Raw genomic sequence first — 24,368 nt, 5'->3', positions numbered from 1 at the left:
TCCCACCTTACGTAGGCGACATTAGCCCACGAGCACCTCCCCCCCATCTGTGGTCCCTGCTTCAGGGCTGAGTTGACTGGTTGTTAGCTGCTGCTGCCATAGCTCCGCTTTGCTCTTCAACTGTAACTCACTATATTGTGTTGTTCCAACTGAACAGCTCGTAGTGTCCATGTTTTGCATATGCACCCCTACATGTAAGCTATCGTGATTCGCTCAAGTTGACCGTTGGGGGCTGTCACTTGAATACATACTTCCTTCTCGACATCAAGGCTATTGTATGACAGACTCAACTTGATCCGTTGTTCCATTATATTTCCACGGCACGTTCTATCTCAGCTTGCAGACCACTTTGTGTAGTTTTGACCTTGGTTTCTTGAATATCTGACTGACACGCTGGTGAAAGGGCTAGTGGAGGAGACCTAGCTCTTGAAGCTTTCTCATTTGATCTCCCCCACGAATCACTTCTAGACTCCACATGGAAGCTTATACTCATTATTTTCAAGACTTCATGAAAGTGACCATGTCTTTGTTCACAGGTAACCACTGACAGTATTCTCAAGCCACGCTCCTTTCGTCATAGTAAACTGCTGATGAAGTTTTCCAACAGAGAGCTTGTTTGGTAACTCACAAACATTATCACTATGATAGCATTTGCGGGAATATGTCATGAATTAACCGCCACTGGCTGTTCATGAAATTGAGCATTTATAGTCTCCTTTGTTGAGATGATGGGGTTGATGACTAAAAGTGAAGAGTCCACTTCCCTGCCTTATCGTGCATGATGTGATCGCAAGCTAAGAACCTGGAGGGTGTAGACGCAGATGATATACTCCATCGTGATTCAGTCAAGTCACAAGTTACACAATAAATAGGTATTGCATCGCCATTTGAAGGACCTGAACTGTTCGCCCGTGTTGGTTCTTGATTAGCCAGGTGATCACATCATGAAAGCGATAGCCCTAGTGAACTCGTCACTTTAAGTATTGTCTTGACTTGCTGAAGTCACTGCTCGGTTACTCCTGAGTAGACTTTGAGACTCGTTAATAAGACATACCAGGAGAACAATATTCCCCTTCCCTAGACCCTGTACTTGTTGTAGCAGGTCTGGGACAGGAGCTCTAGATATTACTCATGAAGACGAGGCTTCACAGATCAAGGAAGCACTACACACGCTAAGCCAGATCATTAGCCCGGATCCGAATGGGTCGGCAACGAGCCGAGTTATGTACTTGACTGCAGGCATCCATCAAATATGGTCGACTTTCACAAAATACATATATATTAATAGTTCCGGCGTCGTAGACTAACAGTAGAGGCTCAACACTCGGGCACCTTGTAATGCAACCTCGTATCCTATCCAAAGTGCATCTTGCCAAATATCTTATAGATATTTCAAAAAAGCTATTTTGGGTTACCGATATGAGGAAAGGGGCTTATGGTTATGCTTGTATATCCAATGTCAGCCAGGTTCGCAGTTGCACCAAGCCATCCATACCAGGGGTGAGAGTCGCCGCGCCTTTAACTTGCGGTAGTACATGGACCTAATGTAATATGAGACGCTGGATAGCTCTTACTCATAGAGCGACTAATTATAAAGATGTGTTCAGTGATACAAAATGACTCACTGCATGGAATCAAAATACTTCTCAAACGCCAACCAGATATCAAGGAATTGGTGTTGAGCCCATGTTAGTCACTTACAAGTGCCGTCAGTGGGCACAGTTAGCTCCGAGCTGGCTTCGAGACAACTGACGTCAATATCCTGTTTTACCAAAACATTTTCTTCGTATCAAAGAATTAGATTTGGCCTTATGTTACCGTAGCCCTGTCTTACTCTATGTCACGAGGATGACCTTCAATTGCGCGACCTGCAAACCCCGCCGTAGTAGGCATTCTCTTTACGGATAGATCTGCGCAGTCAGCGGTCAAAGCCAAGCAAAAGTGAGCCTTGAGTCTCGGTACTTGTTATCACGAATAAATCAGTTCCTTGACTGTTTGAAGGTCACTGACTCAATATTTCTTCCATCGAGATCTTGACCATTGCAGTTGACACTGGGCTTATCGTCTTCCCAGCCACCTCTATCCGCTCACCTCACCCCGCCCTCAGCACTATCTTGGCCCTTTTTCAACTTACAGCATCAAAGAAGCTGGGCTGCATCCTTTAGCTCAGCCATTGGATGGCATCATGGTGAGCTGACCTATCCCATCACTTGCCAGCCCTCCATGGCTTTATCGTGTTCCCCCCCGCTCCCAATGCCAGCCTTGTTGGAGGAATGCCAATGGAATGTCGCGAGGAGTTTCTGTGCCGCTGTGACGGGGCGTTGGCTTCTTGTACATGAACCTCGGTCGTGTTAGAGCTGCATCAGGCGTTGGGTGGATGGATGACGGTCAGTTGCAGATGTAGCTGCAGCTTGTTCTACCATAAGCTACCTTACCTATCTATGGCCCTCACCTCTTTTGAGCTGAGCTAGGTCTTTGCCTCTCTTCTCTTTCAATTGCCTCTCACCTCTTCGATGGTGAAGGAAGAGCTTCGCCTTGATTACTTATAGTTGACCCCCCACTGTATTGTCGTGTAAGACACAGCCCTCAATATGATTATGTCCAAGCTCTTCGCAGCTTTACCTCTCGCCCATGGCGTTATTGCACAATCCGCTGGCACTGGAGAAAAGGTCTGGGCTGCCGTCGCATTCATCAACCATGGCGAAAGGACACCCGTAATAGCCAACCTTCGTACCGTCTTAACACCCGAGGGAGCTCAGCAGATGCTGCGACAAGGAACTGCATTCCGTGCTCGATATATCCCAGACGGCGTGAACGACACCGACTATCAGAGCATTCAAATCGCTTATCTCCAGAATCTCAAACCTGATGTGATTGACAATGACGACCTTGACATTATTACTCAGACAGATGAATGGGTATCGACTGGTGCTCTGGCTTTCATGCAGGGCTTCTATCCACCATCACCCAACGCATTTGATAACAGTACTGGAGGCGAAGAGATTGCTGTGAATTTGGCCTCGAGTGATAACAAGACTGAATATCCTCTAGACGGATATCAATACCCCAGCATTCGAGCTCCTGGTTACTACGACCCAGAATCAACAGCGTATGCTCATTGACCTCTCCCTACCTACATTTGACTAATACAATACAGATTACAAGGCACTTCGAGATGTTCAGCCTGGCAGACAGAGATCACCACAAACCTAACGCAGGAAACCGGTCTCGACGAGCTCTATGATTCAACTCTGCCCTTCTACCAAAACCTCTTCTCTACTGCTCCATTTGATGGCACAATTGACATTGACTACGCCAATCTCTGGAACGCATACCAACTCTGGGAATTCGTTGATTATCAGTATCGACACAATGAGACAGTCCACGAGGGGCTCAAAAACGCAAACTCAACGTTGTCTTTCCTGAACACTTATGCACTATCCATGGAGCGCGCACAAAACAGCTACCGTGGCTCGGACGACGACAGCGAGCTTGGTACTCTCTACTCTGTCGCTGGCCGAACTATGGCGTACAAAGTTGCATCGCAGTTTAGGAGCAACATTCGCTGGGGAAGCAGCTACAACAAACTCACACTCATGTTTGGCTCTCTCGATCCCATCGTGAGCTTTATTCAACTCTCAGGTCTTGTCACACCGGACAACATGTTTCAAGCGCCTTGGTCAACACTCCCCAAGCCTGGCGCAGCATTGATCTTTGAGCTCTTTGGTGAAGACCCAGATGATCCTGATCGACAGCCAGCCACGGACAGTCTTCGTGTGAGAATGTCCTACCGTGCTTCAGCAGATGCGGACGAATCTTTCCAGAACCAGCCCATCTTCAAGTCTGGTCCTGATGGTATCGCATACTCGAGTTTCATGCAGACTATGAATAACCTTGGAACGTCACCTAACCAGTGGTGCGATGTTTGTGGCCCGACACCTGCTCCTTGGTGCATTCTCGTCAACTCGGATAGCTCCAACTGGGGAGATGACTCTTCAATTGGGCCAGTCATCGCAGGAGTTATTGGAGCAATTATTGCGATCGCTGTTCTGGGTGTTCTACTCATTTGCCTATGTGTCTGCGGCGGCCTTCGATTACGCCGGAAGGGCCCTGAAGGGTCAACAGACGGTGCCGCTGCTGGAGGAGGTGCCGCAGGAGGCTTCAAAGGTCCAGAGAAGAAGGATGGCGATGCGGATGTGGTGGTGACAAATCAAGGCATTCATCATGAGCGTGTGGGTAGCTGGGAACTCCGAAGTCCAAATGAACTACCCCCTCAGACTTCTGGAATCGTGACCAAGGACTTGGGATCTCCTCCTCAGAGACGATCATTGGAAGACAGTGACGACGACATCAGCGTTATGAATGCGGCACCAGTGAAGGCTCGCGAGAGTGTTTGAGTAAGTATGAATGAGTGAATGGAGAAACTATAGGGAGGAACTTGGACTGGACGAGGAATTTTGCATGCACGGTTATACCCTTTGATTCTTACAATCGTTCGAGCTATTGATACCTACTGGGATGGATTTTACAGGCGTTGGTATTGGCGAATTTGCATATACACTCGTTTGGAGATGTTGATCATTGGCCATATGTGGCATAAACTGAAAGGACTGTTACTATATAGCAGGTACTCCAAATTGACTGAACTGAGACTATCACTTGAACATAGACTGAGTTTGAACATTGCATGACGAGTGAATGGTTGGATGTTAAGAATAATATCACGATTGTCGTTGAAATAATGATCTCTAGACATCTTGGTTTAGTAAAATGACAGATAATGGATGTTTATCCAAGGGGTATCTATATCCCACACGCCTCACACAATAGCAAACTCCTCCTCTTCAACCCCATCAAGGTCAAAAACCTCCCCATTCATCATCCCATGAACATAACACTCCCCGACAAGTATCCACGTCCCGTCATCCTTTCTTCTTAGCAAGAACGGTGTTCTACCTCCATACAACACAACAACCACATCTCCAGCTTGCATAATATCCGGCCCAACAACAAACCATCCCCCAAAAGTTATCGCAAAACCTCGATACCGCGTAACAAGCGTTGCTTCATGGCTCCACTTGAACCCGTCTCCCGTCTGCGCAAGCTCTTGTATCTCTGGTGAAACAGCACCGGGTTTATCTAGTGCGCGGACAAGATACGCTGCGCCGTTGGCGAGCCACTCATCCTTGGGAATACTCTCATACGGCCGTGAGCGATCTGCTCCGATACACGCGTTTGTGAGTGTTTGCACAAGGGCGAAGAAAGCTGACTCGCCGTTTCGATAGCGTTGTCGTAGGTTGAAGGGTTGGTTTCGACCACTGATATCTCGCCATAAACCCTCGATGGGGAGGCGAAAAGGGTTATTGCGACGGAAGTGGAAAGCGTTGTTCCAGAATATCCATGATGGTCGACGGATACGATCTAAGCGAACACCGTAGATGTGAAGAACTCTTGTTTCTTCGTCGATGTATAATTGCGGCCGATACTCCCCTGATGCTCTATGAGGAGTCACAGGTGTACCCATGAGATGTAAAGGCACAACGCGCCAGTCTGGAACCCAAGTTGGTACATCTCCCCTCTCCATAATTCGTTTCTTGTATGTAGCTGGTATAGCATGACAAGCAGACAAAAGCAGAAGTGATTCGCACCCAGAGAGTTCTCTGACTGCTACATCGTAATAGATATCTTCTATCGATCTGCTATAATCCGCCACCAGCTCTGCAAGGCTTGAACTACCGGTGTGAATGGAGAAGTGGCCGAGAAAAGCATAGACATGGTCTCGAGGGTCTTTGGACAAGAGATGCCTTGCGCGATGAAGTTCGTATATGAAGGCTGCGCGGTTATGGTTGACATCGTATGCCTCCTCTGGCTCAACGAAGCGTTGATATAAGTATCGGATGTTAGGTGTAAAGACGGCGAACCGTGAGCGTAAGAAGTGATAGGTCGTATTCAAGATGCCTGCAACTGACGATAGGATCTCCCAGTCGATCTCTGCATCGCCCCAGCAGAGAGTTGCCGGAGCTGCTGTTCCTATTTCTTGAACAATCCATATACGATTAAACTATTCTCGTCAGTATAAGGCATTTCAGAGTCTCTCATAAAACTCACCCATGGCAGCCTCGATAGATTTGAGAACGGCACCCAAGGTTTCCTATCCTGACTCAATAAATCTTCCGAATGAGCTCTTTTGAATTCATTATGCAGCTCCTCATTATTAAACACTCCATGGAGGTAGTGAACCATCTCCATCGCCGCCTGCCCATGCCCTACTTTGTCTTCTCCGAGCCATACCAAGACGTGCTTCGCTCCCTTGTAAATAGCATTCATCAGACTGACTTGCTGACTTCGTTCGGCAATATCATCCTGGTTGATGCAGACTTGATCCGCCCATAAGCGTCGCTGTGTAGTTGCATGTCTCATCCGACGGAGAGCACCCTCAATGCTCTCCGTTAATGGCAGCGGTTTCCCATCGCATATAATCTCAGAGGATCGACCACCTGTGCCCCAGCAATATGAGATGGCTTCATATTGTGGGTTGAGATCAAGATTCTCGAAACCGAGATGACCGACTAATGGGTCATTACCCGTACCAGGCTCAAGAGTGAGAATGCGGATTGTAAAGTTATTCGTGAATGGTATATAGGTGTATGTCTGTAGAGCTGACGGTTCTGATGGCTGGACGACATCGGCCATGGATGATAATAAAGACACAGTCGAGCAATGAGCCTTATTGGTGAAAAGATACCTAGAATGAGGCGCTGAACGTTGATGGTGAGAAATGTTATGCAGACCGAAACTTGAAGGCCCAGTTCTTTTAGATCGCTTTCGCGAAACCTCGACCGACGGCGTGGAATTAGTTTCTTTGTAGATCGTCAAATCACTAGCATGAGCTCTTTTTCGAAAAGCACGTCGACTCATTAGTCGAACTGGAGATATAGACTTAGGGGACATTGCAATTATCACTGAACCAGAAACGGAATGATACGGTACTTAATAGAGCCAACGAACGGTTACTGGCATCCAACACAGCCACTCGTCATGGTTCTTTTGCGGAGATCCATGCAGGCAGTCTTTACAGACAGTAGGTCAGCGCTAATGTAACCTCAGAGAGGCAAGAGGGTATGCAAAGCAATGTACATCACGTAGAAATAGGACAGATCATGGCCTTCAATGTTTAATTTGTGATATCGAGCGGCGGTAGGCCTTTCTATCTAACTATACACAACTTTCCCGTGTCATCAATCGTTCCGAGTATGAGATACAAACAAAATAGATAATGCGACAAAACCTCGCATGGGCGATTCATCCTTTGTGCCAGGAACGCCTAAACCCATCCCAGTCCGCTGGGAATCCCAAAAGTTACAAATAAGAAAGTAATGAAGCGCTTAGTGCATGTCCTTTTCCCGTCCCCCACAGTCCATTAAACCACTCTTTACAGGTCCATGGTAAGTAGTTCTAACCTTGTTGTAACAGCATCACAGCTGGCGCTGATACGTTGCACGCGAGCCATAGCCAGAGCAGCGATACATTCTTCCTCACCGGCATCGACAAGTTCGAGACGGGCAAGGACCTTTTCGGACTCAACACCGCCAAAGATGTCAACATGTGACAGGCCCTCGGTATCAAACTCCTTGGGTTGCTCAGTGGTGGTGGTAGCGGTTTCAGTGTGGAACAGGGCGAATTCAGGGTCAGACTCAAACTCAAGATCGATGGGAGCGGCATCAACAGGCTCAGAAACCTCGGGCTTCTCAACTGGGCGCTCAATGGCGGGCACCTCAAGCTTCTCCTCCTCAGAGTCGAAGATGGGCTCAGCAAAGTTGGAGGTCTTGCCAGAGAGAACAGAAGCGTCAATAGCATCAGGAAGCTCAGGAGTGTCGACGACAAAGACTTGAGGCTGGAAGTTGAAAGAGCCATCAAGGGTGAGCATGGAGAAGTCCATGTTCTGCTCAGGGATCATGGCCATACCAATCTGGTGCTGAGAAGACTGCTGAGTGTTGTAGGGGTTGATGTCCTTGGGCACCTGTCGCTGCTCGGGTTGAGGCTCGACCTTGAGCTGAGGAGTATGCTGAACAGCGGTAGGGTTGCTGCTGAGGTTGTCCAAGAAGTTGGAGAAAGAAGGCGAAGAGAGAAGCATGCGGGTGAGGTCGGTCAGACGCTTGTTCTCGTCCACGAGAGCTCGGTTCTGAGCTCGGAGGTCACCGTTCTCACTGACCTTGTTGGCAATCTCAGTCTCAAGCTGAGTGATGTATTCTGAGACATGGTTAGCACCTTATTTCAATTAATCGTGACGGAGTAAACTTACCCTTTCTGCGGGAACGGAAAGCACGGGCGGAGACCTTGTTGCGAAGCTGTCGTCGTTCCTTGCTGCTGAGCTTCTTACCCTCCTCGCTAGCCAGGAGGCGCTCATCCTCATCCATCTCCTCTTCGTCCTTCTTGGATCGGGGAAGGTTGGCCATGGGGCTGGTAGCCTGGCTCTCGGGCATTGAGGGCTTGGCTCGCATAGAGTTCAGGAGCTGAGTAATCTTCTGCTCAACAATAGGGTCGGTAGGCTGAGGGGCCTTGCCACGAGACTTGGGCTGCGATGCCTGGCGCTGAGCCTGCTGTTGTTGCTGAATGATCTGCTGCTGCTGTCGTTGTTGTTGCTGAGCCTTGGCAAGAGCGGCTTGGGAGTGAGCACCAGGCCAGAGACGGCCGTTGTTCTGTGTAGGCAGAACGGGTGGTGAAGGAAGACCAGCGTTCTCTTGCTCAATGCTGCTAGGGTCGACAGTGAAAAACTGTTGTGTCTCGGTCTGCGACTCAAAGTCCATATCGATATCCGAAGCACCCAAAGTAGCCTGCGAAGGAGATGTGTTGAAATCAAACAGATCAGCCTCGGGGCTGAAGGTGGTTAGGTAGTCGATATTGCGGAAGTCTTGGTAGCCAGTGTTGTTTGTCTGGTTAACAGCCATGGTGTTGGCAATAGCACCGGGCACAAAGCCGGTCTGTTGTCGGTACATGTCATAGTTGTGACTGGGACCGCTCAGGCTCTGGGCGGTTGTGGTGGCGGGAGCAGCGACAGCGGCTGAGATAGGGCTTGCGAAGGTAGCCTTTGATGTTCCTGATGGTGATACTGAAGTAGCAGGAGACTGGAAGTTGTCGTACTCGGTAAGATCGAGGAGAGCGTCGATATCGACGTTATTCTGGCCAGGACCCGACATATTGTTGTATCAGTTCGGCGATACCGGAGGATGTAGTCTTTGATGAGTGAGAGATTGAATTCGTCGCCCAAATGATGACAAGTGGATGACTCGAGTATTGTCGGGATAGATTTGGTCTGTTGTGTTATCTTGTTTAGAAGATCGTTGAAAAGTAACAGTTGTTGAGAGATGGAAGTTCTGTAACAGAAGCGAACGTTTGGAAGTTGAGAAGGGGAAAGATGGAACCAGGCAGACAATCGGGAACTGGGGAGGGACCGTGTTCTATGAATGGGGTGGGTGCCTTGGTCGGCGGTACGTACCCGCCGGGTCCGACAACAAGATCCCCGGCGTGTCAGGGAGGAAGAAGCTGGTGAAAGCCACTGAAGCCCACTTGGAGAATCCACTATAAACATGCTCAAGGCCCCCAACTTCAGGGACTCGGCCCCTGAATTGATTCCATTCGAGCGCTATGAACCGCTAGATCCAGGTCTCTCTGTCAGGTAACGCTGGCCGTTGTCAGGGCTGACCAGGGAGCAGGGATAGATCGGCGGCCGGGAATCCGACTAGTGAGAGAGAGAGGAGTGAGGACGCGTCAGCTCTTTTCTTGGGTTGTGCAAGCCATGGGTGGAAGCCAAGGGCCAAGGAGGTGGATAACTCATTGGGGCAGCGCCTTGGCGATTGAGGCCAATCAGGATGAGCCTCTGACGACCGAGCCTCTCAGAGACAGTAGCGAGCGTATCCCTGTTTCGCCCTCCGAGGGGTGCGAAGCGAACAAGGTGCGGGAGTCTAGCTCCAAGAAGAGAGCGAAACGAACGAGCAGAGACGTCTGCGGCCTGAGGATGACGACGCTCAACTGCCCCTTTGGGACAGGCTTGGTGCCAAAAAGCCCATGATGGAGGCATTGCGCTGGTCTTTTTGGTTCCTCAGAGTCTCATGGCTCGTCTTTGGCTGCGCTTTTTCGTATGCATTTCTGGTCCATCATCGACTTCACCTGCAGATGCAGCTACGAGCTTACGTCTCTCATCCTCTGAGGCTTCGTGGCCTGGTCTTAATCTGGTCAAGCCTCAGGTTGATTATTCGTCTGCCTGCGTCTGAATACCAACGTCCCCTCCTGTTTGAGGTTATCAAGCTTGATGCAGACAAAGGCACGGCTAAATAATTCCTCCGCCCAATAGCTCTGGTATGGTTCAATGTGATAAGAGAAGATCAATCTCATCGTCACCGTTAATCCCGGCGGCTGCTCCAACCGGACGGCAAAGCGGCAGCCCATTGCTATCGGTTATCATGGCTGGAATGCTCATCAGCGGCTTGCTACAAGAAGCCTCTGACCACTGATGTGTGAACTCTGCAGACTGGAGCGCAGTAAACAACAAACACCAGCCAATTCACTGATCAGCGTGGGCGGGTAGTGAAACTTGTGTTCCGTCCGACCCGAGCGTGGCTGTACAAAACAATAGAATTGTGCCCTTACACTGGCTGGTATGCTTTCCAAAGCTTGTCTCCTGCTTCTAGAGTCCACTATTACGATGCTTAAGTATAGATGCAGCTACTTTTCCTCAAGCGATGCATTGCCAACTCAGATCATCAGGGAGGAATCGCTGATATGATTCATTTCCCTCGATTCTTTGCTCATTTCAATAAGAAATGAACAGACAAGGTCTTGCCTTACCGTAAAGACATTGCGGGGATGACCATCACCATCAATATCATCTGTCGATTGCACTGCCACCGCCTTCATATCCCAAAATCCCACCACCGCGAGCACAGTCCATTTCAGAAGCCTGAAGAGTCCCCGAGTCCATCCCACTGGCTGCTCCATCTCTCATTGCTCGCTCTTTATTCCTGTTTGCTCCCTATTTTTTTACTGTGCCACGCTGCTATAATCGTGTAAACCCACACAGTAACATCAGCGGGCACCCATGAGGCTGTGTGGTCGTCGTTATTGAGATGGTTTGAACCACTCATCTTCTCTGGTGGTCTCCGTCGTGCCACAATGAATGACATCGGGTGTTAATAACGCCGTTATGCCGTCGCCGGCTCTAGATGTTGAAGGCACCGAGTAATCTTCGGCGTTTACAGTGCTGCTAGTATCCGTACGGAACGGATCTGTGTTGACATCCAAGCCTCAAACCTGGTTTGTTTTTTTTCGCCACTCCCCAACCAATGAGTGTTGGATTCCCGTGACAAGACAAACCGATCGACAGTCTCGACAAAAATAGAGCTTCCCAGTTTGTGGTCGCCCTGGCGCTGGCTCAACTGCCGCCCTGATTATCTTCTCCACTGCCCCTGACGATGATGAACAATGACATTATGACACAAGAGGATACGGCGTTTGCCGTTGTTGTGAGTTTCATCCAAAACGCTTTGCTATGCATCGACCGAGACTTGTTTCACAAAACAACGGTTCTTCTTTCGTCGACAGTGGTTCCGTCACTTCATCCCACATACCGGAAGCCTCGAACAAGCTTTGGTTAGGGGGTTTTGCCGTGGCGGGAGTCTCGAATTATGGTCGATCGACTGATTATCGGTACCAGGCTTGAAACATCTGGTTCACGTTACGACTCGAGGATTTACCCCTTTTGGGCTTATTCTTGAATTCTCAGCCATCTGCAAATTCTGATCTGAAGTTCTTGATTCAACCTTGTGCCAAGACTTCGCTTTCGCTTTACTCAGATCTAATACAACTGCCGGCGGTGATGAGAGCTTAGTTTTGACGATCCTGGCCAAAGAAGATTTTAGCATTGATAAAATTTCGCATGGTTTAGAGAGCACAGCCCATGCAAATTAGCCACTTTGATATGCTGGTCTCGGCGTCGCCTAAAGTTCTGAACTTTTCCAGAAGCTAGATCGTTAGCGACTCCAGTTCCAAACCGCAAGCACATAGCCTCTGCCAAGACCGTGATAAGGTAAGATGCAATGAGATTTCAAAACTGTCCATGCTGTAATAAAAATAGCTCCATGTGAATGTTGCTTGCGCCTTGATGAATTCAAGATCAAGACGATTCGAGGTCACATGCTTAATCACGTGTCTCTTCACGTGATCGTGAAGTCGGTCAGCACGTGATTGGCTCCGTGAGACAGCCTGACTCTAGTTTCAGCCTCTTGAGGCCATCCATCAATGGCCCCATTCGCCTGCATCTGCATGCATTTGGAGAACCTCGTCGGAGCCTTACGCCCTACAACCGTGCGCGCCCAACTGCACTCGCGCCTGAACAGTCGTGTCTGACATATTCCTCGCCCGGCCAAAGTGTCAACTGGAACGCGCCTATCGGTTTGTATATACCGTGTCTGTCTATCTGTGCCTTGTTGCGACTCGTGAAAGATTGAAACAGTTTCGGCCCGTCACATTTCGTTGTTGCATCGCATTGCATAGCATAGCAGAGTATTGCGCGGCATCGCACGCATCGCGACAGCCTATTCTTCTTTGCTTGTGTTCTCCAACTTTGAAGATACGGTTACCACCCTTGCACTTGCAAACAGGTACTGCAAAGAGTATCGTCCTCTGCAAACATATCGCGTTCTACCAGGCCTCAGAAGGTCCTATCAAGTTGCTATCTCAGTTCCCTCGTCGGAACATATCAACTGAAAATCTATCACTCGCCACTATGGTAAGCTGACCATAGCCGTACAAAATGGGGAGAGAAAAACGAAACCTGCCCGCGGCTGTAGCAGGTGGCCCAAAGGAGAGGCATAGACGTGCACAAAGATCTCAGTATGATCATACAGCACCTGTCCCCCCTGGCTTTGTTGCCAAACCAGCTCTTCCAAAGACAACGAAACATCACTCGTACTTCGAGTTTGTTGAAAACAAGGACAAAAAAAAGAAGCTTGAATTCCAGGTATAATGCGACTGTTGCGCAACGAGGTCATCACAGCACTCACCACCATGTATAGATTACTACAAAGAAAACACCCCCTCCTGGTTTCGAGTTTGTCCCTGCCGGCAACCCTGAACTAACTCAAGCATGCAAAGAACTATCACGAGAAAAAGATGCCATGATATTTATCGTATCGGTATGCAAAACACAGATGTATTGGTCTCGGCCGTCTGTTACTAACCTGGCCACATGAAGAACGCAAAAGAAGCATCCGGCTCAAATATCTTGGCTCACCAAGTCCATCGCATTGGACATCATGTTAGAGAAACAATCGTCGAGGAAGCCCGCGCGGGTCTAGGACATGTCATGGAGAACATGCTTCCAGCAGCTCGCGGCGCCCCCGAACCCATTCCCGAATCTCAAGAGGAATACGATGCACAAGTTGACGCTGCATTACGCGATTTGTTTCCCAGAATTCCAAACACCGATCGACGGATGATCATCGAACATGCTTTTAGACGGGTTTGTTCTCCCTGACACCTTCATACAGATAAGGTATTTATTATTATAGGATCCAACGAACAAAAACAACAAGGAAAAAGTAGGCCTTTCGGAAGACATAACCCTCGCTCGAAGGGTTCAACTCGCAGTGCTCGCTCACATCCGTCATACCCATACAAGGTATGATACTTTGCTAAGGGAGACCACGTGGCAGAATGCTCGCAAAGTTGTCGAGGCTCTTTGTTTGGACACCCTCGTCAAGTGGCGAGGAGATGAGGAGAGCGGTCGGGACCAGCTGGATGAGATATTGAGGGAAGTTGTTGTGATATCCGACTCAGAAGGTGAGGAATCCGGCAACGAGTCCGACTCATCAATCGAAGAGGTTGTGTGTCAGTATACGAATCCCATTCCCAGCAGGCCTGTACAGAATATCTCTGGCCAGGCGGGTCCCGGTCACCACCAATCTCCCAGACCTAACCAGGGCGCACGAACGCCCGCCACGCCCAGGCCAAAAGGAAAGGTGAAGAAAGCAAAGCGTAAGACATCCGCCGAGAAGAAAGGACAGCGCGGATTCAAACGGTACCAAGCATGGCAAGAAGCCATTGACAGAAGCCGCAATGTACAAGAGCCAGCTCCCCAATCTCCCCGAGGGCCGTCTCCTCAGTATACCCGTGGTCCCCCGCCGCCTACGGCTCTGGTTCCTTTGGGTGATGAGTTGCCTGCTGCATCCCAGCTCAGAATTGTTTCTGGAGGTGCGGGACCTGCACCCTATGAGAACGGTTATGTTGGGAAACCTCAGTATCCCGCAAATGGCCATTTTATAAGTACAGGGCCACAAGTTGCCCGCAAGGTAAAGTCACCATTTTATGACGCGCCACCTAGCACTCATCCGCCTGTGTCGAGAGTGGCCGATCGGCTACAGGATATGTTGGTGCAATCCATTGAGCCAGCGTCTCCTGATACTATGAAACCGTCCTTTGTGCGTGCAGTACCCCCTCGGGGACAAGGCTTCAGAAATGAGCCCCCTATGACCACCAGTATGCAGCATCCAGTTATCATATCTTCTCCATTGCGAGGCCCTCTTACAAGAGGCGAGCCCATGGAAATATCACGACCTGTAATGGGTGAACCGTTGGTTCATGGAGATAGGCCCTACCAAATCCCTGGCCACGATCCCTCACCACCCCGTGGTCACATATTCGATGCCCCTGCGCATCGCTATAATACAAGATCTCATGGAATACCTGCTCCTCCGGCTCCTTTGGATCCTTCATATCGTTATGATACAAGATCGCGTGGAACACAGAACAACCCAGCGAGGATTTTAGTAAGTCGTCGGCCATATGACGAGCCACAAAGACCAGGAATTCGTGATACCCCAGTTGTCATGGAAGATCGTGGTGGGTTCTATGAACGAGTCCCAGTTCATTCAACTGGAGACGTTCCAGCATCATCCCGTGATGAAGCAGGGCCTGGCTTGGGGCTTGCTCCGGAGCCATATAGAGTTGCAAGGGAGCAACAGGCGGGCCCTTGGCAGGAAAACTCCCGGCTAGTACCAGGCAACCGAACCAACGCAGACACTGAGATGATCCCCATCAATCGCGTGCCTCTGGAAGATCGATATCGCCCTATTGTAACGGACAATCGGGCCAGACCAGCTCATGTCCCTGTGTCTTCAGGAGCTCGAGGTGATATTAGAAGTTACTTTGAGCGAGACTCTCGTCCCATCCGTTATAATCCACCTGGCCCAGAGCCTCGTCCGGTCATAAATGAGCCATTGGCACCAGGCTACGAACCGTATCGCGAGGTGTAAGCAGAGTGTGGCTCGTCAAATCAGAAAGACACTAACACGATATAGTCGTTACGAAGAACGAGTACCCGAACCCTTTCAACATCGAGAGCCAGTGCATCGATACTACCGAGAAGAGCCCGTTGTTGCAGGAGACGGCCGACCTCGGCCTCTACACCCGCGTCGAATGGAGGATGTAATTGTGCTTGAGTAATGCTGCAAGATGATTTCGAGAATTGCGGATACTGTTTGTTTTGCTCATGATAATGCATGTGCGTAAAATATTTGAGCGCGTTGAGCATGGAAACAGGCGTTGGAGGTTACATTGTTGATATTGCAGTCCGGCAAAAGCGATTGTGATGGAATGAACTTTGGACGATGGCATGATCTGATGATACCCCGATCGGAGGAAAGACTTGACTACTACAAGAACTAGTATTTGAATTGTTAGACGTTTGGACGAGGCCTTTTACTCCCCATAATACGATGATGAACCGTATACGAATGAACTTCATAATTGCTCGACTTTTATTTACCCTAAAACAACCGATGATCTAAACTCGAACTTGAAAAATAAAACGAATGCCGAAACCTCATGACGCATGGAATGGGTATAAGTATGGCATCTAGTTGCGTCCTCTCCTAGGCTTTCCCACGCCAGACACTCCATGTCTCTTCTCAACACCAAGTCCCTTTCGTCCTGCAGCAATGCCTCCTCTTCCACTCTTTCCACCACGACCGGCTCCTCTACCGCGGAAGCTTCCACGGCTACCCCTATCCCGTCCAGGGCTGATCCTGTTCTTGACTGCCGCAACATCGTTGTCATCCATCTCGAAGTCCTCGTCATCGTCGTCCTTGGTGCGACGGTTGGAGAACTTGAGCTTGCCTCCGCGACCGCGCTTGGCGACGTCCTTGCCCTTGAGAGCAGCGACGTAGGCACCAACGCCTGAAGCCTCAGGGTTGGGCTCGTCGACGTCCATGGCACCCTCGTCGTCACTATCCTTGCCGAGGATGAGCTTGCCGTCGAGGTCGACCTTGGCCTTGGTGCGTGTGGGCTTCCGCATTTTAACAGGCTTAGTAGAAGAGATGTTGGCCAAGGCCTTCTTGTCGAGCAGATCGAGAGGTTCGTCGTCGTCTTCAACAATATATGTCTTGCCACCCTTCTGGGCCTTCTTCTTTTGCCTAGGAGCCTCATCGTCGGATTCACCATCATCATCATCAGAGTCACTGCTGTAAAGGGCCTGGTCGTATTCGTTCTCGAACTGGCGCTTGGGCTGAGCCTCGTCGTCGTCACTATCGTCACCGTCATTCTCACCCTTGGCAGCATCCTTCTTCTTCTTGGAACGCTCCTTGGTCTTGCGGATGTTGACGATCAACTTCTTGTCGTCATCAGGTGTGTTCTTGTGAATATTATCATAACCAAAGCGACGGACCATGCGCTCCAGAATATGCTTGACCTTGGCCTTGAAGTGACCCTTGTGCTCATGACTCCAGACAATGAGGTTGGGCACGAGAGTTGAGAGACGAGGAAGCATGAGCTCGACAGGGAGGCCAATAACGCAGACCTTGACGAAACCCAAGCAGCTCTTGACGATCTCTCGGTTGTTGGAAGTAAGGAAGAGATCCATGGTCTGGACCAAGTCAGATAGAGTAGCGTCGCTCAGTTCGCTTCGGAACTCATATAGAAGTCGGCTGATGGCCGTAATAGAAGCTGAGATCATGTGAGGTGTGCTGCCAGCCAAACCAGCGCTGACCATAGTGAAGAACTCTTCGATATTAGCGGTTCCAGCAGCGGCATCGTCGGGCATGTGAGGAACCTTGCTGTTGTCGATGGATGTTCCATTAGCCTGCACCATACGGTGTCCCATGCGAACCAGGAGCTCGTATGCTGTCTCACGGGCACGCTCGTTGTTCTCCTTGCATGAGATGACAACTTCGCTGAGCACAGCAGGAATGAAGTGAAGGGAGGTATCGGGAATGAAAGGTAGGAGGGCGATAATGGCAGCAAGGCGCTCTCGTCGAGCAGGAGCTGAGACCTTCTCGGTGCTAGAGAAGATAAGTTGCTGGAGCTCAGCACTTCTCTCCTGAAGAGCAGCCTTTCCGATCTCAGAATCCGCTAGGCGAGGGATGAGCTTGTATGCCTTCTTCTGAAGTTGAGGCTCCTCCTCCTTGTTGATGATGACTTCGGCAATCTTGAAAAGAGCGGCGGAGCTTTCCCTGGGGAGATAAACGGACATTGTGATGACGAGGTCCATCAAAGTCTGGGCTGTTGAAGGCATGTGATCCTTGGACTTCTGGCTCTCCTTCTTCTTCTCCGCTGGCTTCTCCTTCTCTAACTCAGTGGCGAGCATAGTGCTGACTCGGTCGAAAGTCTCCATCAACTCAGCATTGGGTGTGATGCTAAGGAAGGTGTTGATGGTCTGAAGGATGGGGCCCCGGCTTTGGGGGAGAGTTTGCGTGTAGACGTTGAAGAGGACTGCGAGCATGTTGCCTGCAAAGTTGGAAAGGTACTCGAGATTCTTCTTAGCATCAGCGCGGCTGACTCGGCTCTGAAGAACGAGATCCTCCTCCTGGTCCTCAATATTGGCAATAGCTTGGTTGGACTCGATCAGAGTCTTGAGCGCCCTGCAAACATCCAGTCGCAGCTCAACTTGCTTGTACAGGAGGTTAGCCAAAATCTCGGCGAAGCCCTGGTCGAAAGCCTCGGTAAGATCCAGAGGAAGATCGCAGTAGCCGGGAAGAGTAGACCAGATCTGCTGGACAACTGTTTCGTAAATCTTGACCTCCATTGTCTTCTCAGCCTGCCCATGGTCAAGAACCCTTTGAAACATAACCTCACTGAGAGGAACCATCTCACTTTTGAAGTGAGCTAGGTTTGTGTTGCTAGTGTAATCTCGTAGAATAGGGAACATCCAAGCACGGCCTGGCTGGCCCTTTGCTGGCTTTGCGAGGTTGAGAGGGAGAATTGAGAGAACAGCCTCGGGACCCATAGCTCGGATAGCCTTTCCAATAACATCGTCAGCCTCCTTCTTGTTGCGGAAAGAACCGTTCTCTCGGATTTCGCCGATAGTCTTCGTGACGTTCATCATGATAGGATAAGACCTCCATCTCAAAGTATCGAATATCGCTCCCAAAACGTTGAAAGTCTGGAGCCAGGCAGCCTGGAACTGAACAGTCAAAAGAGACTCTGCTGACTTGGCCAGCTTCTCGAGAACCTTCTCGTCGAAAATTGAAGGCTCAAGGATAACATTTTGAGGGATACAGTTGGCCATGAAAGACACTAGACATTCTGAGGCGGAAATTCGAATATTCTCGGAGGGTGCCTCGAGGAACTGGGCGACCATATCGAACAGCTGGGGGAGGTTCTGAAAAGTCTCCTCAGGCTCGACCTGGGCGGAAACATCGTATCCTCGGGACAGAATGGCGAGCCACGGGGGAACAAGCTGGGTGTCGTTGGCAGCTGGTCGCAATTCGGAGATAATTTCCATAAGTCGTGGGAGCTTGGCTGATGAGACCTCATCTGTCATACCCTCGAAGATCATCTCAAAAATTTCGAAAGACGCCATGGTCATGTACTCGTTTCCGCTCTTTGCGATGCCCAAGAGGAGCTCGCACAGAGACTCGATCTTCTTGCTAGGCCAGCCACCACTGGCAGCCGCAACAGTCTTGACCAGTTGAAGAGCGTGGATCATAGCAGGGTCATGGCTAACATCGGCCTTCTTTCCCTTGCGCGCCTGCGCAATCTTGCCGGCGAGATCCTCGAGGTTCTTGGTAGCAGTTTGGGCGCACATGTCGGCAGCAGGGTGATCCAGGGAGGGGCTCGGAGGCGGGTTTCGAAGAACCGTCTTCAGAGCATCTTGCGACCTCTTTCGCACCTTTGGTCGGTGGTCAACAGACATGTTCAAGAGTCCAGCAACAGCTCGTCGAGGACCGATTTGGGAGACAGAAAGCTCCCAAGAAGCGGCATCCTGGGCCAGAAGAAGAGATTCGAGACATCCTATGGACGATCGCAACAACGGGGCTTCGGCATCCTGCAACAAAAGTACGGGGGCGAGAAGAGTAAGAATCTGTGTAAACTTGGATCGGAGGAGAGGTTGTGGGGCATAAGGCGTAACGACGTCGAGAAGGTAGACGACGGGAGTCGCCAATTCTGGATTCACGGTGTCATTGCTGTTCGCCTGCTGAAGAAGGGCGAGAAGAGCGGCAAAGTATCCTGTTGGCGTAGGAGCCGTGTTCTGTTCCTTGAGAGTCGACTCGACGGCCTGAAGTACAACGACAGTCTACAAGCAAAAGTTGTTAGTGTGCGACTCAAGATTGAAGACGCTGGAAGTGAGAAAGTAAAGTAAAACATACCCTCTTCTGACTCTGAAGCCCAGGGGACTTGATCTTGTCCAGCTTTTCAGCTAGAGAAGGGGTCGCCATCTTGATTCTGAGCAATTCAATGCGCAACCACCAACTGGATTAATCGTTCGGTGAAAAGAGACCCCAGTCAAAAATTCCCAAAATTTTACTTGCTTATCGCACCCCGCTGAACCGATAAGGATTTGATGTGGACTCCCTTAGTGGAAGCTAAGCCACATCTGGCATCCTCCCCGTTATGAAGATGTGGCGTCAGCCTACCGCTGTATCCGAGCGCCTACGTACTGGGCTGTAGCTGTGCCCCTCGGAGCTGACCTTGAGTAAGGTGTTAGCAGCTCGCGCCTCTCGTTCCTCAATCGCAAATACGTCTATAGCCTCAATTTCTCTTCCATCTTTAGAGAAACATCATGGCTTTCCTCATTCTTGTCATAGGAGACCTCCATATCCCGGATCGGGCGCTCGATATTCCCACCAAGGTACGCGCGGTGCTTCCAAGGTCGCGCGCATCGCTAACAGCGTCTCTGTATCTGTAGTTCAAGAAGCTCCTCTCTCCCGGAAAGATCAGCCAGACGCTTTGCCTCGGAAACTTGACCGATAAGCACACGTACGAGTACTTGCGATCCGTCTCCCCCGATCTGAAGATCGTAAAAGGCCGCTATGACGTCGAGGCCACTTCCCTGCCATTGACACAGGTTGTCACCCACGGAAGCCTTCGAATCGGATTTCTAGAGGGCTTCACACTTGTCTCTAATGAGCCTGACCTTCTTCTGGCTGAGGCGAACAAATTGGATGTGGATGTTCTGTGCTGGAGTGGCACTCACCGCTTTGATGCCTTCGAGTATATGGACAAGTTCTTTGTAAATCCCGGAAGTGCGACTGGCGCATTTATAGAGGGATCGGGACTGGAAAGCGAAGAGCCTACACCAAGCTTCTGTTTGATGGATGTATGTGCTTTACAAACTGTCTGTGTTTGAGTTTGTTTACTGACTACCCTAGGTCCAAGGCATTTCACTCACCCTATACGTCTACCAATTACGAAAGGACGACAAGGGCAATGAGAACGTGGCGGTTGAGAAGGTTACATACACAAAACCAGTTGAGCCTTCAGCGGGAGGGTCATCATAAAATTCACATAGATAGGGGGAGTTTACATTCAGCGACGTATTCAAGATCAGCAGCAGAATTTATACCCAGTCACACTCTGGAAGACCACGAGATGGGACTTTCATATCCAACAAAGCATCAATTGGCAAGACGAACTGCCGAATGTTGACCAATTGGGTTTTGTGTGTGTCCAATAAAGACATTAAAACTGTAAATACAAATATTGACAAAAATCAACACCATTATCCATCGCTTTGTAGAGGTATCTTGGGCATGTGACCAGTCTGTATGATCCAGCGAAGCAGTATCAGCGCCGACAAGCAACATACTCCTTTTGAAAAACAAGAACAACAAATGAGAAAAACGCCCAAATGCTCTACCGAACTCCCGCTATCGCAATATGCATCATTACAGCATCATACTCCTTCGCCTAGATGAAGCGCGCTCCCTAGCTCCAGCGCCATCCTCAGCGTGAACCGCTGAAGAGACACGCCGCGAGGGCCGACGAGCAGTGACCTTCTTCTTGATCTCGGCAGGAACTTCTTCGTCATTTTGTGGTGATGAGGGTGTGAATTCATAAACATCAACTTCGCTGACACCAGTAGTGTCAGAAGTCGTCTCCTCCTTGGCTTCTCCATCTTCGTGTGAGGTTTCGCTGCCGGCAACAATGTCTTGAATCATCATAGAGGTGCGTCTTCCGCCACGTATAGTTATAGGTTTAGGGACCTCAGGAGATGATCCTTTGCCAGCCAGAGGGCTAGCGGGAATGCTACCAGGCTCGTTTTCTATGTTGGTGGCGTTGGCATTGGGCAGATTCTTCCATGACTCTTCAGCACTGCTCTCACGCTTCGTTCTGGCTGTATCTGGGGCTGGCTCAGCTACACTAGACCTCCGAGCATATTTGCCTTCTCCAGCAACAGCGTCGAGCATCTCCTTGGTGGGCCGACGCATCTTGTCTCTAAGGTTAGGCTCTGCATAGCTGACTGCGGTCCTATTTCGCCGGCTGGGCCTTGCTGGTTCTCTGCTCGCATTGACGTCGCCAGGTGGAGGTGTTCCTCCTCGTCCAGGTTCCTGGGATGCGGCAGTATCTGGCGAGTTGGGCGAGAGAAGGGCTGGGTCTGTGAAAGGTGTTGTGAGTCCGCATGGCACCTCTACAACTTCAGGGGCTGTAGGAGGCTCGAGGGCAGTTTCGATGGTGATAGGAGCCAAGGTCTTGGATCTGGACTTAGGCCGCTCTTGAGAAGCCGTTGATCTCATGAGATCCGCTTTGGCTGCAGCGACTTCATCGGTCACAACTGGTTTGGAAATCTTCTTCGGCGAGGTCAAATCGTCGTTGGTGCTCTTGGCTGCAAGGGGCTTCCTTGTGCCTGTCGCACTCGCCTTTTCACGAGCATCCTTTCTCATATTGCTTAGTTCTTTCAATGTTCGACCTCCAGCCTTCTCACGGATTGAAGGCTTGTCAATAGTGTTTCGTGGGGGCTCGTTTTCGTTGTTCGCCCTCTGGGATCTGCTCGTAACCATATCATCTCGAGCGGCGAGCTTTCGTTTTGATCCGACCTTGACTGGTTGAGGTTGAGGTACTGGGGTTTCATCAACGATTTCCTGCACCTTAGTCTCGATTGATCTGGTTGCGAAGGGCTTTGCCTTGACTGGCTCCGTTTCCTCAGGTTTAGTGATCTTCGCGTGTTGCTTCTTTTCGGGCGAGGGTGATCTCGGTAAGGTCTTGGTGGTCTGAGGTGATGTGAGCTTTTCGGGTGGTGCGAGTTTCCTTGTGGGACTTTCTTGTACGGGTGCTGGTGTAGTTGTTGGTGAAGGGCGTGAGCGAGTTGGTGAGTCAATCTTGACTGGCTCCTCTTCCTCCTCGATAAAATGGGAGACGGGAGGAGGTCCAATATCTGGTGACTGAGATGTGTCGGCCATATCATCGTTGTCGGCCTCTGACCGCAGCGCTAAGATTTGTTCTTGGCTGTATAATGTTAGAGAGCTTCTATTTGTCTGGATGGGATGACTTACTTCATGGACTGTCTCGGGTAGGACTTGGTTTCTGAAATATGTCCCAGTTCCTCAATTTCACGGGCCATATCTCTAAGGCGTCGCTGTGAAGGACTGGGTCGAGCTGAGCTGAAGCTCACCCTGGGCTTTGTTGACTTTCTTGGTCGTGGAGAGTGCCGCTTCATAGGCGGCTCAAGACCAAGACCAGCAAGAAGGGTACCCCATTCTGTAAGTTGGGACTCCAGCTTTGCCTTGATAGCAAGTGCATGATCAGCAATTCGTCGAGTGTCGTTATCCTCAAGCTCTTTCTCTAGCTCTATGATACGGCCTCTCAGCTCCAGGTTCTCTGATAGCATACAGGCGCAGTCATTCTCGAGTTCTCGGATGCGGAGGGCACGTATGTTGTTTGATTTTGCAAGATCGCGGTTCTGACGTAGAAGCTTCTTTCGAACTAGATCACAAGACATGGTCAGCTCGCGTCATGTTACTCATAGGAGTTCTAGATGTTGGAACATACGCGTTTCGAGACTGTCCGTAGACACGGGGGGTTCGTTCAGTCTAGCCATAGCTCATAATGCGATGGATCGTGACAATGTGAGCAAAGGCTTCCTGTGGAGTTAGTAGGGACGTTGCTGATATGCTCTCGCACAAGTCACAGAGTGTTGTTGGGTGTCGGTCTGAAAAAGGGAATTTTTGGTTGCATCTATTTACTGTCGTAACTGTTTTTGTCATAGCGCTTGGTTACCGGTTGCCCTAGTGACGGAACTCCCCACGTTGAACCCCACCATCGTGACGGAAACGCAGTGTTCGACTTTACTGCTAAAGACGTCGCGAATTATTCCAAGTTTGGTGACACGCCTTAAATACGACCATGTCATATCCAACGCGACCGATTTCCTCGCATATGCGCGCACCGAGCGCGTCGGCTTCATCGAGTGGACAGTCACCAGCATTATTAGCGCGAATCGAGGAGAAAAAGGCCGAGCTCGAAAACCTCAAAGAGCTTCGAGAGCTCAGCGCAGCGGTCGCAACACAAATGGAAGCTTTGGAACAGAAACTCTCGACTCTTTCCGATGGAACAGAGGGTAATGATCCTATGTGAAGTTGTTCAGTGCTTAGACTGACTCTCAGTAGCAATTGCAGCCGTTGTTGGAAACTGGCATAATGTGCTACGTGCCATCAGCATGGCTTCTTGTAGGTTCTCAAAAGTTTATGGCTGTTGATTTTGTCTAACTTTCCAATAGCTAAATTGGCCAAGACGGCAGCCGATCCTACAAACGCATCGGAAGATTCAACAGGGCCTTTGCCTCAAACTCTAGTCCGAATTCCAACAGAGCATGCACCAGCTCTGCAAGCCCAGGCAGAAGCTGCAGAAGCCGCAGCCGAGGAAGAAGAGTCATGAACAGACTTGATCATGGTCAAAACTTACGAATTTCGACATATTTTCCGGCAGTCTGTAAGGGTGCCTTGCGATTCATGGGTGCTTCTCTGGGGATATGCTACAGGCAACGTCTATTTGATAGACACCGCAAGCTCCTTGCCACCTCCACGAGGTTGATTTTGGATATTGGCATCCTTGAGCCAGGCAGCAGCAATCACTTGCAGTTCCCAACTATCCTCAGCACAGTA

At 50.0% G+C, this 24,368-nt stretch overlaps 8 protein-coding genes across 8 annotated transcripts; 4 read left to right on the top strand and 4 right to left on the bottom strand.

The window, feature by feature from the left end:
• Window positions 1-2,597: 2,597 nt before the first annotated feature.
• FOBCDRAFT_153188 (histidine phosphatase superfamily) lies at window positions 2,598-4,653 on the top strand (the record flags this gene model as incomplete). Its single annotated transcript, XM_031194576.3, has 2 exons — window positions 2,598-3,109; window positions 3,158-4,653. 2 exons carry the CDS (start codon window positions 2,598-2,600, stop codon window positions 4,395-4,397), a joined length of 1,752 nt encoding a protein of 583 aa, XP_031029314.3. The 3' UTR covers window positions 4,398-4,653.
• Window positions 4,654-4,688: 35 nt separating this feature from the next.
• Window positions 4,689-6,956, bottom strand: FOBCDRAFT_213248 (heterokaryon incompatibility protein-domain-containing protein). Its single transcript, XM_031194575.3, has 2 exons — window positions 6,109-6,956; window positions 4,689-6,061 (listed from the first exon to the last, which is right to left on the bottom strand). The coding sequence occupies exons 1-2, from the start codon at window positions 6,949-6,951 to the stop codon at window positions 4,820-4,822; spliced, it is 2,085 nt and encodes a 694-aa protein (XP_031029313.2). The 5' UTR covers window positions 6,952-6,956; the 3' UTR covers window positions 4,689-4,819.
• A 206-nt stretch (window positions 6,957-7,162) lies between these two features.
• Window positions 7,163-9,489, bottom strand: FOBCDRAFT_247295 (uncharacterized protein). The gene is made up of 2 exons (XM_031194573.3): window positions 8,303-9,489; window positions 7,163-8,250 (listed from the first exon to the last, which is right to left on the bottom strand). Exons 1-2 carry the CDS (start codon window positions 9,195-9,197, stop codon window positions 7,433-7,435), a joined length of 1,713 nt encoding a protein of 570 aa, XP_031029311.2. The 5' UTR covers window positions 9,198-9,489; the 3' UTR covers window positions 7,163-7,432.
• Window positions 9,490-12,310: 2,821 nt separating this feature from the next.
• On the top strand, window positions 12,311-15,780 carry FOBCDRAFT_8493 (uncharacterized protein). Its single transcript, XM_059612258.1, has 5 exons — window positions 12,311-13,015; window positions 13,071-13,190; window positions 13,250-13,516; window positions 13,566-15,304; window positions 15,354-15,780. The coding sequence occupies exons 1-5, from the start codon at window positions 12,809-12,811 to the stop codon at window positions 15,496-15,498; spliced, it is 2,478 nt and encodes an 825-aa protein (XP_059463938.1). The 5' UTR covers window positions 12,311-12,808; the 3' UTR covers window positions 15,499-15,780.
• Window position 15,781: 1 nt separating this feature from the next.
• On the bottom strand, window positions 15,782-19,746 carry FOBCDRAFT_8489 (mRNA-binding protein RRP12). Its single transcript, XM_031194567.3, has 2 exons — window positions 19,638-19,746; window positions 15,782-19,564 (listed from the first exon to the last, which is right to left on the bottom strand). Exons 1-2 carry the CDS (start codon window positions 19,704-19,706, stop codon window positions 15,911-15,913), a joined length of 3,723 nt encoding a protein of 1,240 aa, XP_031029305.2. The 5' UTR covers window positions 19,707-19,746; the 3' UTR covers window positions 15,782-15,910.
• A 122-nt stretch (window positions 19,747-19,868) lies between these two features.
• Window positions 19,869-20,986, top strand: FOBCDRAFT_213244 (retromer subunit VPS29). Its single transcript, XM_031194566.3, has 3 exons — window positions 19,869-20,119; window positions 20,177-20,587; window positions 20,640-20,986. The coding sequence occupies exons 1-3, from the start codon at window positions 20,051-20,053 to the stop codon at window positions 20,766-20,768; spliced, it is 609 nt and encodes a 202-aa protein (XP_031029304.2). The 5' UTR covers window positions 19,869-20,050; the 3' UTR covers window positions 20,769-20,986.
• FOBCDRAFT_174826 (uncharacterized protein) lies at window positions 20,987-23,404 on the bottom strand. Its single transcript, XM_031194565.3, has 3 exons — window positions 23,257-23,404; window positions 22,761-23,190; window positions 20,987-22,713 (listed from the first exon to the last, which is right to left on the bottom strand). Exons 1-3 carry the CDS (start codon window positions 23,303-23,305, stop codon window positions 21,156-21,158), a joined length of 2,037 nt encoding a protein of 678 aa, XP_031029303.2. The 5' UTR covers window positions 23,306-23,404; the 3' UTR covers window positions 20,987-21,155.
• Window positions 23,405-23,610: 206 nt separating this feature from the next.
• On the top strand, window positions 23,611-24,141 carry FOBCDRAFT_267991 (DASH complex subunit Dad2-domain-containing protein; the record flags this gene model as incomplete). The annotated part of the gene is made up of 3 exons (XM_031194564.2): window positions 23,611-23,824; window positions 23,874-23,933; window positions 23,984-24,141. The coding sequence occupies 3 exons, from the start codon at window positions 23,611-23,613 to the stop codon at window positions 24,139-24,141; spliced, it is 432 nt and encodes a 143-aa protein (XP_031029302.1).
• Between the last annotated feature and the right edge of the window lie 227 nt (window positions 24,142-24,368).

This window comes from Fusarium oxysporum, chromosome I (assembly GCF_013085055.1).
Source record: "Fusarium oxysporum Fo47 chromosome I, complete sequence".
Lineage (NCBI taxonomy): Eukaryota > Fungi > Ascomycota > Sordariomycetes > Hypocreales > Nectriaceae > Fusarium > Fusarium oxysporum.
This window is presented reverse-complemented; position numbering and strand designations above follow the sequence as displayed.

Coding starts and splice junctions, on each gene's coding strand:
- FOBCDRAFT_213248 (XM_031194575.3), bottom strand. CDS start 6,951: ATGTCCCCTAAGTCTATATCTCCAGTTCGACTAATGAGTCGACGTGCT. Junction 6,062..6,108: donor ATCTATCGAGGCTGCCATGG/GTGAGTTTTATG, acceptor TGACGAGAATAG/TTTAATCGTATATGGATTGT.
- FOBCDRAFT_8489 (XM_031194567.3), bottom strand. CDS start 19,706: ATGGCGACCCCTTCTCTAGCTGAAAAGCTGGACAAGATCAAGTCCCCT. Junction 19,565..19,637: donor GGCTTCAGAGTCAGAAGAGG/GTATGTTTTACT, acceptor TTTTGCTTGTAG/ACTGTCGTTGTACTTCAGGC.
- FOBCDRAFT_174826 (XM_031194565.3), bottom strand. CDS start 23,305: ATGGCTAGACTGAACGAACCCCCCGTGTCTACGGACAGTCTCGAAACG. Junction 23,191..23,256: donor TACGGACAGTCTCGAAACGC/GTATGTTCCAAC, acceptor CTTGTGATCTAG/TTCGAAAGAAGCTTCTACGT. Junction 22,714..22,760: donor TACCCGAGACAGTCCATGAA/GTAAGTCATCCC, acceptor AACATTATACAG/CCAAGAACAAATCTTAGCGC.
- FOBCDRAFT_8493 (XM_059612258.1), top strand. CDS start 12,809: ATGGGGAGAGAAAAACGAAACCTGCCCGCGGCTGTAGCAGGTGGCCCA. Junction 13,517..13,565: donor TCGAACATGCTTTTAGACGG/GTTTGTTCTCCC, acceptor TTATTATTATAG/GATCCAACGAACAAAAACAA. Junction 15,305..15,353: donor TACGAACCGTATCGCGAGGT/GTAAGCAGAGTG, acceptor AACACGATATAG/TCGTTACGAAGAACGAGTAC.
- FOBCDRAFT_213244 (XM_031194566.3), top strand. CDS start 20,051: ATGGCTTTCCTCATTCTTGTCATAGGAGACCTCCATATCCCGGATCGG. Junction 20,120..20,176: donor CGCTCGATATTCCCACCAAG/GTACGCGCGGTG, acceptor CTGTATCTGTAG/TTCAAGAAGCTCCTCTCTCC. Junction 20,588..20,639: donor CAAGCTTCTGTTTGATGGAT/GTATGTGCTTTA, acceptor TGACTACCCTAG/GTCCAAGGCATTTCACTCAC.
- FOBCDRAFT_247295 (XM_031194573.3), bottom strand. CDS start 9,197: ATGTCGGGTCCTGGCCAGAATAACGTCGATATCGACGCTCTCCTCGAT. Junction 8,251..8,302: donor TTTCCGTTCCCGCAGAAAGG/GTAAGTTTACTC, acceptor ACCATGTCTCAG/AATACATCACTCAGCTTGAG.